Raw genomic sequence first — 15,484 nt, forward strand, 5'->3', positions numbered from 1 at the left:
GTATTACATCTAGTTAAACATCATAAACATTGATAAGATTATTAAAATAATTTTCTGTTCATATTCAAAATTAATTCAGACCAAATAGTGCAATATAATTCACTATTTCCTCGTCTTCTGTTTCCATAAATGTGACTGAAATATAATCTTAAAAAGCCCATATTCCGTTAGTTGGGTGCAATTTATCAACACTACAGCATTAGAGGAACAAACGAATGTGATGAGTTTTTCATATTGTTTGGTTGTTAAAAATATGACGTATTTCCTATTCAAGTTTCTGTACACTATATATTGAGTGCTACGTTTTTTAATACTAGCTTGTTATCTAATTGTCCTGTCCTACTTCTGATAAGAAAATCAGTAGGAGCGTTTCAAATTGACAATTACAACCATGATTGCAGCCTTCGGTAAGTTTTTTGTGTGTAAATCTACACGCAACATTAACAATATTAACAATGACAACGTATCAGCACGAATTGGGGCATTTTGTTTTGCCTTATTATTTATTTCTTTTGAAATCATTGATTTAAGGAAGATACATTGAAAGGTCATTATAGATGATTAACATGACAGGTCATAACTTGATTAATTTCCACGTCTCACCTTTCTCTGTCGTTTATTGTTATTTCTAATTCAAGGGAAGTCGAAGAATAAAACTATCGAAGTAATCATGATTCAAATCAATACCCATTAACCTTTACTGTTGGCGTTCCGATTCCCATATTTGACTAGTGTACATATATATTTGATAGTTAATACAAACGTTATTTTCTTCCAGACAAACTTCAACTGATGCTGATACTTTGTGGCGTATCAGGTTAGTTATGTATGCATGTCGATTGCTAGTATTACCTTTAGAATCGTGCTTAGTACAATCAAGTATAGTATACATGTTAAATTGATAAAATAATGTATAACCTGTTGTTATTGTTGAATAAAATGGGTTATTTAATATATTGCAGCTACAGATTAAAAAGTTTCATGGTTATATTATTGTATTTTTTCAAAGGTTGTTATGGTTTGCTATGTTATTCTTGTAATGATATAAGAACTAGTGAAGATTGCATGAATGTAGTGGAGTGTACCGGAAGGGAGGTTTGTTTATCCTTGAATAGTTTACTTTTTCGTGAACCATGTTAGTAAATGTATCTGATATAGGGTATTTTGCTACGTTCATTCACATGAAATGATTATTGTTGACGGAATCAGAGACTTTGTAAAAATTCATTGTGTTCAGCTTGTTGTTTTTAAAATAATATTTCCATTTTTACTTTATGTATAGACTATGGATATGGAAAAAGCATTAGCGTTATATTTAATGGAGTATAGTGCAAAAGTCAATTTTATGTACAATTTCATTTAAGTATAAGAGTTATTTAAAGGGATTCATAAATGTTACAATTGTTTCTTTTTTATGTTACGTGATATATTTTATTTAGCTGTTGATTAAATATACATAACAAAATAAGGAAATACAAATTGAGCAATTTAAAATTGTGTTTTTCAAAGAGTTATAACATTTTGTTTTTAGGAGTGTTATACGAGAGCGGATGGATTTAGCAATGGTAGTGTTCATTATTCGATTGGGTGCACACACGATATGGTAACACTTTTAATAAAAATACTTTACCGAAAATAGAGTCGCGTGCATTATGAATTTCAGCTGATTTTATAAATGGTTATTTTTGTTTCTTTTTTATTTACTCTGTATGTTTTGTATCTCGGATAAAAATAACAGACTATACACCGCTAACTATTTCAGCTGCCAGTTGGTCGGAAGAGTGAAACATTTTGTACAGAAATGTGCCCTGATGATATGTGTAATTTAGATAAATGTCAACTTCCAGGTACATTATGTGTATCAAAATTTAGGAATTTCTGATTATATATTTTGTAATGGTCATAGTTATGCTGAAAGTAAGTTATTATTTACATTATTTTACGATTACATTTGACAAGAATAAATACTAAATAAAACTGTCTAATGACTTATATTCTCAATAACTTCATATTTTATGGTTTTTTGTCTACTTATTTTGATCGTTGAGGAAGTAAAAAAAAGAGTTATTTTGATGTAATTCGAATTTCATAAGCTTTGCTAGTAGCAACGCAAACACACAAGTACAAACAACATTTTTATTACATACCAGTATCTCCAAGAAGCAACATAACTCGACCACCCCGATGTTTGTCCTGTGATTTGATTGACAATCCTGGTAATTGTAAAAACCTTGTGCAATGTCATAAAGATGAGGTAAGTATCCATATTTTACTAAGCTCATTTAACAAACAAATATATGGCTGTATATTTATATATATGACAGATTATCAGTACAAGCGAGGGATTTATATATATTTCAGTTTTCTGTTGTAGTATATTACTTGTACTATTTATGTATATATTTAACTTATTATTAAGAATTTTTCAGTCTTTAAGCAATCTTTTTTGTGCAAACACAAACGATCGCAGACAGAAAGCAAAACAAATCGACATGCGACCATATAAAATAATATAGTCAATACCAGGGCTGGGAATCAAAACTGCGTCGTATCCTACAAAATGTAAACAAACGCCGCCATCTTGGAATGAAAAACGTATGTTTTTGTTTATAACTCTTTTTGTTGGAAATGACTGAAAACCAGTTATATGTATTAACACGCTACACTATTTTCCGCTTCGTTCGGTATATGTTGCTTGCACAACTATTTTGTAAAACAAAAGTTATAGCGAACTTGCAACTCGAAGCGGAGCAGAATTTTTATGAAAATGTGTGGATACGACGCAGTTCATATTGCTTTATCTATCGTTTTTTCCTTCAAATCAATTATATACTCGTTTTCAGAGTTCACCATAAACTTCAAAACATAATTTTGCATCATTTACTGAAATTTCATTAAATATATATATATATAGATGTTTATTTTCTTAGAAAATAATGATTTTTACGAAATGATACGACGCAGTTCAAAATAAAATATGATATGACGCAGTTGTGTTTTCATTGCAGGCTGCATATTGGTTTTAAACTATTTAAATTATGTGCTAGGTATGCTAATAACGTCCAACAACATTTCTTGTTAACAACTTAAGTCAAAAGCAGATGTCACTCATTGGTTCCATAAAAATGAAAATGTAATACAATTCTATAAAGGCTGTATTTTTCAGTCGCATTTATGTACCTATCATTAGCATCTACAAATTCCGAAAAGCTGTATCAAATGCAATATACATTGAAACACGTGATCGCACACCCATATGACAACGTGTTCCAGTGTTGCCTTAGCATGCTTCTAAAATTGTTCCCGTGAGTTCGAAATGGGAGTGATTACTATTTTTGATTCCAGAGTAACCTCTCCTGAACCCTGTACTAGTATTAATCAGGAATGACCTTTTTTTTAAAAAAAAGAGAAAGAATGACAAATTTTGAAAAGGTTTCTTGCTATCGGAAGAGAGCTATGCGCAAATTGCATGCCTGCCTTTGTTACTTGTAATAAGCAATAATTTCCGTCAATTCCGTTATTACTTATGTCTTTTACGTGCCGATTTTATTGTATTCATTTTCTTAATAATCGGTGAGAACAGATGAGCTTTATTATTTGAAAATGAACATTAAATTTTTAAAATTATATTATAAATGGTTAAGCTACAATATATTTTTGCAAGTAGGTTATGCGTTCCGTAGTCATTTTATGTTCAGCGCCGCGAAACTTTACCTCTGATTTTGTCGTATTGCATTTCTTTATCGCCGATGAGGAAAGGTCTACGGAATGTATTTTCTATATTTGCACTTAAGTATCATTCTTCTCCATTAAAAGACTTTAAATTTACATATGATACAACTACAGATTATTTTGTAAAGAAGGTGTCCGTTTTGCAAAGGTATTTAACGCTGTGCACCGATAAATGTGATACAGATATAGGCAGACATGATCTTTCAACAGTATTGAAGAAGTTTTCAGAAAATTTAGGTCAGATTATCACATGGAATTTTCAACAGACTAGAGACATGGCATCTTAACATACCTTCATACTAAAGTGTGATTTTTATTTGATAATGAATTGCCTGAAAACTTAAACAAAGGTTTTCAGAAAATGACTTCACAGAGGATTACACCATGTTTACATTGAAAATTTCTCTGCTAGTCATACCGAAATAAGAAATTTAAATGTTATTCTCTTTATAATTAATTCATATATTTACAATCTTAAAACTTCACGCCAGAAGCTAATAAAAAAGCTGCTTATTTGTACAGCTGACGTTAACAAATTTTGTTGAAAAAACAAATCAGACAGGTGTGTCCGACCGTGGCCGAGCTGTTTATGTTTACTGAATTCAAATCACTTGAACTGAACTGCTATGAATTCGAAAACCATCAGGTTCTTTTTATTCTTTCGTGTGGAAAACCTATCAAGCTAGTTTCAAAATGTCGATGGTTCTCTGCAGGTGCAACATTTTGTCTGAAATAATGCCTTTGTGCACCTGAGGTCCTCGCCCCTAGTAAAGCTAATATGTAAAGTTAAAGTTTGAAAACAAGCCACAAAAAAGCAGTCTTTACCCAGAACATGCAGAACCACAGTTAACTTAGAGCGTAGCTAGCCGACATGAATTCAAGTTAATAGATTTCTATATTTCCACAGTTAACTTAGAGCGTAGCTAGCCAACATGAATTCAAGTTAATAGATTTCTATATTTTTTGCGAAAACAATTAGGGATAATATTGAACATACAGTAAAATATAAGAAATCATTTCAGATATTATGATCAATTAGGTAACATGTTCATGTTTAACTGAAAAGTAGCTTCCGCAATGTAAACTTTCAAATTAAATGTTATATATATTGGACATGACACAATGTATTCTAAATAATCAAAAGCATCTGAACATTGCTATACACCGCAAATGATCTGGGTTTTTTTTATCTAGCGCAAGTGACTATTCCATAAAATAGAAATATTTTGCCAAAATTATCCCTATTGAAAAGACTGCCAAAAATACAACTGCGTCATATCATATTTTATTTTCAACTGCGTCGTATCATTTCGTAAAAATCATTATTTTCTAAGATAATAAACACCTCTTTTTAATGAAATTTCAGTAAATGATGCAAAATTATATTTCGAAGTTTATGGTGAACTCTGAAACAAATATATAATTGATTTGAAGGAAAAAACGATAGATAAAGCAATATGAACTGCGTCGTATCCACACATTTTCATAAAAATTCTGCCCCGCTTCGAGATGCAAGTTCGCTATAACTTTTGTTTTACAAAATAGTTGTGCAAGCAACATATATCGAACGAAGCGGAAAATAGTGTAGCGTGTTAATACATACATCTGGTTTTCAGTCATTTCCAACAAAAAAGTTATAAACAAAAACATACGTTTTTCGTTCCAAGATGGCGGCGTTTGTTTACATTTTGTAGGATACGACGCAGTTTTGATTCCCAGCCCTGAATACATTATCAAAATGATTCAAAGCTAAAAGAAATTATTCTTTTTGCAAGCAAGTTTGAAAATGAATCGGCATGAAGTGACCCAAGTAAGTCTCTCCGACAATAAGACTATCTAGAAATTTCCCAGCTATTCCGGGGTTAAAAAAATCTTTTTACATTTGTATGTTTAAATTTTATAGATGTGTTTTATTCGAGAAATCGTTACCTATGGCAACACACGATACAGACTTGGTTGCATGAATTCACAGGTAATTAAAAATTTAATCTATCGATTTATCATTATTGTTACGCATATGACAGACAGACATTTTTTATTGAAGTTAGGTTTCCAAATATATTTTCAAAAGAGACAATAACAACCAATGAATAAAGCAACATTTGATATTCACGGTTATAATTGATTAATTAATATTGTTTATAATTGTTTATTTGTTTTAAGTTAAATAAATAAACAGCAAACTTATTGTTATATAGTAAGGACAGAAATATTGCTCTATATCACCTAACAAGGCAAAACTGAAAATGTCCAGGACGAAAGTGATCAATACACGCAGATGTACCCTATGTGCGTCTCCTTCACTAAAAGCTTTAAATAGAGAGAGAAATAGAATAGTACAATTTTTAATCTAGAAACATCCGCAGATGTTCATACGGCGGTGATCATGGAACCTTCAATGTGACACGTTAAGTCGTCATTTGTCCTTAATAGTGTCTGATTGACCAAAAGCAAAAGAACAAGCGATTAAGCCACAATCCACGTTCGTAACAAATAAGTACTAGACAAAAATGTTGTTTTCCTTTAACTTTCCTAGTATTTCCAATTTCCTTTTACATTTCAAGCATTGTTCTGCTACGCCAAAACTATCCTCACCATCATCGGCGTTAGTAGGGAAGCGCTCTGATGTGACACATAGTTCGTGTTCCCTGTGCTGTTCTAAGGATCACTGTAACGTAAAAGCTTGTGGAATTCAACAGCCTTCGGGTAAGGAAACATCTCATACTAGCTATCTGTATAAACAATTTAATTGGCATAAATTAAGCTTAATCGAAAACAGAAGGTAATATTGGTTCAAATAATAACAAATTATACATATTATGTAGTGTAACAGAATGTTAATTGCCTCACTAAAATGTGTTTTTTCGATACATTTTACATGAACTATTGGCAATTTGTATAATTGATGCCCAACAAATTATAGTTAAACCACCCAGGTCAAAGGCAAAGATTGGTAGTCAGTTTTGTAGATGGTTCATAAGTTTCATATTTTTGCAGAATGTTCACTAGAAAATGTTTAAACGGTATATATTGTTCAAAACCCGTAGCAGAAATGAAAAAGATCAAATACAATAAAACCATAATTTATTTGTTTATGGACTCTGACTTCAGTTGGAACATATAATCAGAACTCGGTCTCGGTCCGAAATAAAAGAACCGTAGCAAATGGTGAAAGTAATACAAAGGTGAATGGTCACAAAAATCCTTTTGTCATAATTGCTTTATTGCGTTAATATCATTCCTTTAAATGTTTTTCAGATATCTCCCAATACGTTATTGTGTTAAGATCGTGCTCGTTAATTCTCTCATGACCAAACTTAATATACACCGCAGTACACTCAAGGGATCTCCATGTTTTATTTTTCCCCATTTTTTCACAAATGGTCTGCATAAAATATCCAACAGACATGTTATTGTCAAGCATAATGTGATATTTTTTCCGTTTTAGATAGACACGTCTTTGATTTGCGTCTCCTTGGAAATGTGAAGACATGCTTTGATTACAATCCAACGGCCTGTGCTGCATTTGGTGCACTTAATTCGGATGCATGTAAAGCTATAGCTGATGTGGATAACCTCTGTCCTGCATCTTGCGGAATGTGTGGTATGTAAACAAATCTAGATTTTGCATATTTAATCAGTAAAGATAGAAGCTACATAAGTAATATGCCAATTGTGTCGAGTCACTTCTTATACCCATAAAAGAGCATAACGTTGTTCGCCATTATCGATATTACAGCAATGTTTGAGAAATAATTGTCAGGAGTTATATAGAAACTACAACGTTACTCTCTATCAAATATTTCTATATAGTTATGAGTAACACATTGCATATCCTAGTATAAATATTAAATGAATTATACACTGCATAATTAGCTATTCAGTATAAGCAAAGTTTTATTAACATCTTATCAGCACTGAAATGAACCAAAGTTCCTACATTACAAACATAAGAGGTGATATATTTTAATACAGCGTGATCTAAAAAGTAAAATAAAAGATATAGGAACAAAACTGATAACGTTGCAGGCTCAGTTTTGTTTAGCCTATGCATGGACTATACTGGAAAAAGCAAGATACCGCCCGTAACACAAGAAATGAACATTTAAAAATGAAAAGAAAACCCGGTGTGCCGAAGTTATGGGTGTCAAAGTATTACTAAAGAGGATACAATTATGGCTGTTAGTCCCGTCATTCGTCAATCTGTCGTCTACAAATGTTTCAAAGACATCTGCTCTAAAACATTCTCTAAAAAAAGAAATAAATAAAAAAAGAAAACAAAAAAAAACGTAGTTGATATGTTCCTTTCATAAAGTTCTACAAAAGTTGTTCGAGTGGTCGGTTGCACGTCAGGGTTACAGAAGCTTAAATTCATTGCAAATATGTTAGGTTTAAAAATCTAATTATTAAACACATAGGAACTAAATACACATTATTGCCGTGTTAAACTGCCTAGTTAACTGCTACATAATCATTGAAATCACAATCCTTGGATAAAATTGGCTCAATTTTTATGGATTTAATGGTCCATATAATTTTAGATAATGGCATTTTAAAATCTTTGGTATTACAACAAGGCCGAGTTATTCGGCATGTTATGTGTAGCATTACAAATGGGTACTTTTAAAATTGGACAAATCATGAACCTTAGAATCACTTAAATTTGCATATCCTCGTATATAATTACATTTAAAATCTGTTTTTCCTTTATTCAATATTTAGATATCAGGTGTTTAAAATTGTTTCTAGGACCTCTAAACACGTTTATTAAAATATTGTCTGTGGCTCATTTGTTTTTACATTGACTCATACAAACCCCTTCTTTAAAACTGCCAGGCGTAATTCTTATATATTTATTTTTAAAGCTTGTGGTTGGTGTGGACGTGAAAGGTTATTTAATATACTTTCCAGTACCGTTCACGAACAGGCTCTGTCGAAGCAGGCTTGCAACATTTTAAGGTTTGTCGTTTTGGGCTTTCTGTAGATATTCTATTTCACTCCAGCGTGTGAAGCATTGTATAGAAAATCGCTTCTATGCGTATTCAAGTAATTATCCTAGAGTCAGAATCAACTGGCCCCGTACACTTCTAAGAACGAGGACAAACTGTCAACACGTCCTAAAGAGAAAGCTTTGTCTTCTCCATAACTGCAATAAACTCACCCTAAGTTTCAATTTATTTAACATATTAAACACATTTAAGCAAACATTTTTAAATACTTCTCCTAACAAGCACCAGGCTAAGAAATAAAATATCTGGAGCTTTACTGTGTAGTTACACATTTGTTTGCATAAAGGCAATGACATTCTGGTCACGATATAGGATCACAATAGTTCTCTTGATGAAACACCCTTTCTTCAGACCAATTGTTTCACCTCTTTTATAATCTGGTACTATTAACGTAACGGAATAAAAAAAGATCAGAATCCTTTGAAAACATTCAAAAAAATAATGACCAATATATGACGTGAAACTGAATGTAAAATATCATTAATAAGTTATACAAGTTTGAGGGTAGCTGGAACAAAATATACATTATCACATAAATGCAACCATTCTGACATTTAAAGCCCCTGTTAGACTGACCTTTGACCTAGTGACCCGAAAATCACTAGGGGTCATCAACCTATTAAGACCAATTAGTATGTGAAATATGAAGACATTGTGATGAATAGTTTTCAAGATAATCGGTGGAAACCATTCTTAAATATAAGCCCCTGTGACCTTGATCTTTGACCCAGTGACCCGAAAACCAATAGGTGTTATTTTCTACTGTTTTCAAATCAGTATGTGAAATATGAAGACGTTGTAATGAAAAGTTTTTAAGATAATCAGCGGAAACCATTCTGACTTTTTAGATCCCTGTGACATTGACCTTTGATGTAGTGACCCAAAAATCAATAGGTTCCCATTTACTTATTATGACCAATTAGTATGTGAAATATAATGACGTTGTGATGAATGGTTTTTAAGAAAATCAGTGGAAACCATTCTTACATTCAAGGCCACTTGTGACCTTGATCTTTGACCCAGTGACCAGGAAATCAATAGGGATTATCTACTACTAATGTCCAATCAGTATGTGAAATATGATGACGTTGTTATGAATAGGGTTCAAGATAATCAGCGGAAACCATTCTGACTGTTAAAACCCCTGTGACCTTGAACTTTGATGAAATGATCCAAAAATCAATAGGTTCCAGACCAATAAGTATGTAAATATAAAGGTTATATTATGAATAGTTTCAAGACAATCAGCGGAAACCATTCTTACATTTAACATTTAAGCTGGAAATCTAGAAAGGTCATTTACTACTTATGCCTAATCAGTATGTGAAATTTGAAGACTTTGTGATGAATAGTTTTCAAGACAATCAACGGAAACCATTCTGACATTTAAGGTCCTTGTGAATTTGATATTTGACCAAGTGACCAAAAATTAAACCAATAGCGTTTATCTACTACTTATGTCCAATCAGTATGTGAAATATGAAGACGTTGTAATGAATAGTATTCCAGATAATCAGCGGAAACCATTCTGACTTTTTAGACCCCTGTGACCATGACCTTTGATGTATTGACCCAACAATCAATAGGTTCTCATCTACTAGTTATGACCAATTAGTAGTATAATGACGTTGTTATGAATGTTTTTTAAAAAAAGTCAGTGGAAACCATTCTTACATTCAAGGCCACTTGACCTTTGATCTAGTGACCCTAAAATCTATGGAGTTCATTTACTAGTTATGCCAAATCAATAAGTGTAATTCGAAGACTTTGTGATAAATAGTTTTCAAGACAATCAGCGGAAACCATTCTGACATTTAAGGCCTTTGTGACTTTGATCTTTGACCCAGTGACCAGAATTAATTCAATAATGATTATCTTCTACTTATGTCCAATCAGTATAAGTAATATGATGACGTTGTAATGAATAGTTTTCAAGATAATCAGCGGAAACCATTCTTACATTTAAGGCCACTGTGACCTTGACATTTGACCTAGTGACCTGGAAATCTATGGAGGTTGTTAACTAGTTATGCCTAATCAGTATTTGAAATTTAAAGAGTTTGTGATGAATAGTTTTCAAGACTTTGACCCAGTGACCAGAAATTAAATCAATAGGGTTTATCTACTTGTTCTACTTTATCTTCTACTGATGTCCAATCAGTATATGAAATATGACGACGTTGTAATGAATAGTATTCAAGATAGTCAGCGGAACCATTCTGACTTTTAAGACCCCTGTGACCTAGACCTGTGATGTAGTGATCCAGATAAAAAACAATTTTATCTACTAATTAAGACCAATCAGTATGTAAAAAATAAAGACTTTGGGATGAACAGTTTTCAAGACAATCAGCGGAAACAATTCTGACATTTAAAGCCACTATGACCTTGACGTTGGACCTAGTGACCCTAAATTTAATATGTTTTATCTACTAGTTTTGGTATGGGAAATATGAAGACTTTGTAATATATAGTTTTCAAAATAATCACCAGAAACCATGCGGTCTACAGACGGACAGACCGACAGGCCGACCGACATTAGCAAAACAATTGACCACACTTTCTTCGAAGGGGGGGGGGGCATAATAAACAAACCTTGAAATTAAAAATTGATAAAGAACATTAAATCCAATTCAATGATCAATGCCATTCCAATGATTATAGCGTATGCACGAATGACACATCATTTAATAAGTTATTTGATATTATTATAGGTCACTTTGGCTGGACAAAGTGGGGAGAATGGTCTCAATGTTCCGTGTCATGTGACAGGGGAACATCTGTAAGAAACAGAATATGCGTGCATCAGCTTGATGCATCGAAGAACGAGACGTGTGTTGGAGCGAGAAATGATACTAAGAACTGTAGCATTGAACCATGTGCAGGTATAGTTCATCTAAAATATGAGTTAATTCCAAAAAATCTCTGACTTTGTCAACTATATGAAAGGTATAGGCAATCTGGTAAAACAATTGTGGAAGTTTTAACATGGTCAGTGTCATCTAGCACACTGAACTAGTTAAACTAGATATTTGGCAAGCTTAAATGAAGATTAAATTAAATATAGAAAAAAAAGAAACATGTATAAGATTTTTTAAAATAGGAATATTGAAATTTGTTAAGCTAGTCTATGGAATAGCTAGAGGTATTTTAAGATATGGGTGGAATGGGAGGTCCATGAGAGATTCATGCTAGAAAAGGGAAAAACCAGTAAAAGACATTAGGTTTATTGCGTATTGTTTGTTGTGTCGCCTGCTACAGTGTAGCGGTGCCATATTTGGATCACGTCTCTGTAGTCTGTATGTCCGTATGTTTACATTGGTAACGTATGTTGCTAATAGAACAGTAGGTAATGTACTTTTTCTTTGATGTCATTGATTGTGTATGTATGTTTTGATGTGTTTTTGTTCCTTTATAAAGGGCAACAGTAGAGAGCCAAAGGTACTGTTTGTTACAGCGTCCTTCTGTCCTTCTAGTCCACATATAGTCGGCATTTTCAAGTTCAAGGATTTATGTCCGAGTCATGGCCCTTTAAGTATTATATAGAGGATATTTGTTTGTTTTGCATGTAAGATTGAAATATAATTTCACTGAGTGAACACCAGATGCAATATTTTCACGAGTGGCGTAGCCACGAGTGAAAATATAATAGCTGGTGTTCACGAATGAAATATATTTCAATCTTATATGTAAAACAAATTAATTTTCTTTTTATTTAATGCTTTTTAAGTGATTTTAAGTATTTTTTACTGATTTTGCCGTGTAACGTCGCGCATTCTCCTTTGTGACGTCATCACATCATGACGTCACATCATCAATTTTGAAATATAGTTCTGTTAAATTTCTCTTATTTTGTTACACTTTTAATATGATTTATGGTGACATCGACTTTCTTTTCCTAAAGAAGCAACATTTACGTATGACGGCATTTATTTCTGCCTGTTATTCCATTTAGTTATGATTTTTTTTTCATCCGCATTAAGATATAGTCCGGCTACAGTGAAAATTATATTTTATAAATTTCACTAGTGGTTTATCAGAATATAATCATCTGATATATTACAATAAAACACTGGATAGCATGAAATAAAAGAATTTATTAAAGTTTATCCGGACAACTTTTCTTATATCGTTAATTTGATTTGTTTGAAACATTACAGGATTGATCGGTACCTCAAGTGCTTGTGCATATTACACGGGTTTGTCGGTTGACTTAATTTTTGCTTAGTTACAGTCCTTAAATATAAAGGCGTTTTCTTCCGTTAATAATTTCTGTGTTGCCTGCTACTACTAGCTGATGCATGCTTAAAAGTGGGCACCACTAATAGTGTATGTCTTGTTGTCCGCCTGTCTGTCTCCAGATTACTCCCAAAATATATTGGACATAATAATTTAAGAGAAGAAATTTTTGCAGATGTCAATTTAGTCATAAAGCATGCCAAATATCTAAATAAGAGAAAAACAAGAATCTCTAAAGGAAGTTCAAAACAACAAAATTGAAAATGTTGCAGTGTCGGGTCGATCGACGGAACTGGAAAGTCTGAATAACCGAATTCAAAATTAAAACATGGTTAAGGTAACATTTTGAAGTAAGAAACATCCGCGAGTCATCATGGAAACCATCAATGAAACACGTGTCTGCCATTCCATGATAAGTGGCGTACGGTCAGCAATTAAAAGAATGCTTGTGCCCTCAATGGGAAAACAATGAGCGGAATTAAATAAAAGGAATTTGAACAGGCTCCATAGATTTTGATGCCAATATACATAAGATACATGCATATAAAAATTAGGCAGGTTACATATATCTTAAAGGTGGTCATGAAACATTCAAGTAAGGAATACTGGAAAAGCCCATCAAAAAAGCCAAATGCATTTGTACATAGAACTTATAGAAAGTAAGAAATACCAACACAAAAAGAACAATAGGTTACTGTACTTTCATTGTATTTGTCTAAAGATTTCGACATCTTATATAATTATGCAGGAACCAACATATTTGAATTTGAAAATAAAGGCAATACACAATATGGGGAAATTAAGATATTTAAAAGAACACAAAGAAGATTCTTGGCAAGTTAAATTATTAACAAGTTGAAAATTTGTACATTTAACATATTGTCGATGTTATTCCCTTTTAGAAAAACAAGCTGATTTCTTTTCGGTACTGTTATCTCTGGTCTTATCTTTTGTAGTTGACGGTCAGTGGTCAGACTGGAGCGTCTGGGGTAATTGCTCTGTTACTTGCGAAAATGGAACACGTACCCGGCAAAGGGAATGCACTGACCCTGGACCTCAGTTTGGTGGCATGAATTGCACTGGTGATACTTTGGAAATTGAGGAATGTTCGTCGCAACCTTGTCCAGGTTTATATACATTAAATATTTCAGTTTAGAACATTTTATTCAAACATTGATTTTATACCATTCAGTACATAACTATAATTGACGAATGGAATGTTTCTTACGAGCACTTTGATTAAATATAGGTTTGTTTCTGCTTTTCCTCACAAAAAGGTTATTTATAAAAGACTTTATCTAACAGCAAATATTTTGATGGCACATCAAATAAGGGGAACAAAAACATTTACTGGATTACACTTAAGTCTTATCTTATTTAGTTTATATACTTAACACACATCTGTTTTGAACATTTCATTCAAACATCAGTTTTGTTAAATTGTTATCATTTACACATTTTGATACTTAAAATTACAAAAATACATTGCCTTTTTACTTCTATGCATCTTTAATATATCAGCAAAGCCACTTAATGGCGTATTTCCTAAAATCTGTCCGATATGTTTATAATAACTTTATGTAAAATATCGCTTAACCTGTTGAAGTTGTGTGAGATTAAGAACCAGAAGTTAACATTATGCAATATAGATTTCAATAGCATTTCATGAGCATCATAAAATTTGCTGACAATGATATTCATACTGAGACGAGACCATTTCCTTTTAAAATGACACAATGCATTTAAACTAGCATAAGTTCATACAAAATCCCAGACATTTAATCAGCTTCGTTTCCCTGTTCATTTACTTTATTGGCATGATGCATTATAACTTGACCAACCAGTTCTTAGAAAATCGTTCGGACTCGAAACCGACGGACGTACATCCCTTTTTTCAAATACCCGCCACTGTTGCTTGATGGGATAGCACAGTTAATCAGGAACTTTTCAATGCCCCTTAAGTAATTTATTTCAATGTTCACTTATTCCAGTCGACGGGGAATGGTGCTGGAGGCAAGTAATTGAATGCTCATACTCGAGTTACTACCGACAGTACAGAAATAATGGCTATGGCTATGAACGAACAACTTGCGGGTGTCCTTCCCCGTCGAATGGAGGCAAAACATGTAGCTAGATATCTGTATTTACTTATTTTGAATTGTTTATTTATTAAAAGTAAACGTTGGTGATTTGTTCTATTTTTGTAGTACATGGCAGTTGGTGTACAAAACAAGGTTATACTACGATATGCACACGCAATTATAGGGGTGAATACAGTTTATCAAACTCTTTCGCTATGATGCGATCAACATGTTCTTGTCCAACTCCTAGGTATGGAGGAGAACAGTGCAAACAATGACAGTAATATTTTACTAAATGCTAATAAAAAAATCCATTGAAACATTCTAGTTTATTTTTCATTATGTTCAAATAACATCTCTAAAATCTTTAATTAAAAATACAATTAAGCTCCATCTAGTACTACCAGACTACTCACATAGTGT

At 32.6% G+C, this 15,484-nt stretch overlaps 1 protein-coding gene across 1 annotated transcript; it reads left to right on the top strand.

Annotated features, from left to right (window-relative positions):
• Positions 1–325: 325 nt before the first annotated feature.
• LOC132728848 (SCO-spondin-like) lies at positions 326–15,181 on the top strand. The gene is made up of 12 exons (XM_060714531.1): positions 326–407; positions 779–817; positions 1,010–1,095; positions 1,532–1,603; positions 1,763–1,847; positions 2,151–2,254; positions 5,636–5,704; positions 6,297–6,438; positions 7,181–7,336; positions 11,456–11,626; positions 13,937–14,107; positions 14,972–15,181. The coding sequence occupies exons 1-12, from the start codon at positions 392–394 to the stop codon at positions 15,112–15,114; spliced, it is 1,254 nt and encodes a 417-aa protein (XP_060570514.1). The 5' UTR covers positions 326–391; the 3' UTR covers positions 15,115–15,181.
• The last annotated feature ends 303 nt before the right edge of the window (positions 15,182–15,484 follow it).

This window comes from Ruditapes philippinarum, unplaced genomic scaffold (assembly GCF_026571515.1).
Source record: "Ruditapes philippinarum isolate M1 unplaced genomic scaffold, ASM2657151v2 ctg2855_1_1_1_1, whole genome shotgun sequence".
NCBI lineage: Eukaryota > Metazoa > Mollusca > Bivalvia > Venerida > Veneridae > Ruditapes > Ruditapes philippinarum.

Bases quoted from the DNA above. Each gene is read 5' to 3' on its own strand.
- LOC132728848 (XM_060714531.1), top strand. The intron at 1,848-2,150 runs GTACATTATGTG...ATTACATACCAG, and splicing joins AGATAAATGTCAACTTCCAG to TATCTCCAAGAAGCAACATA. The intron at 14,108-14,971 runs GTTTATATACAT...CACTTATTCCAG, and splicing joins TTCGTCGCAACCTTGTCCAG to TCGACGGGGAATGGTGCTGG.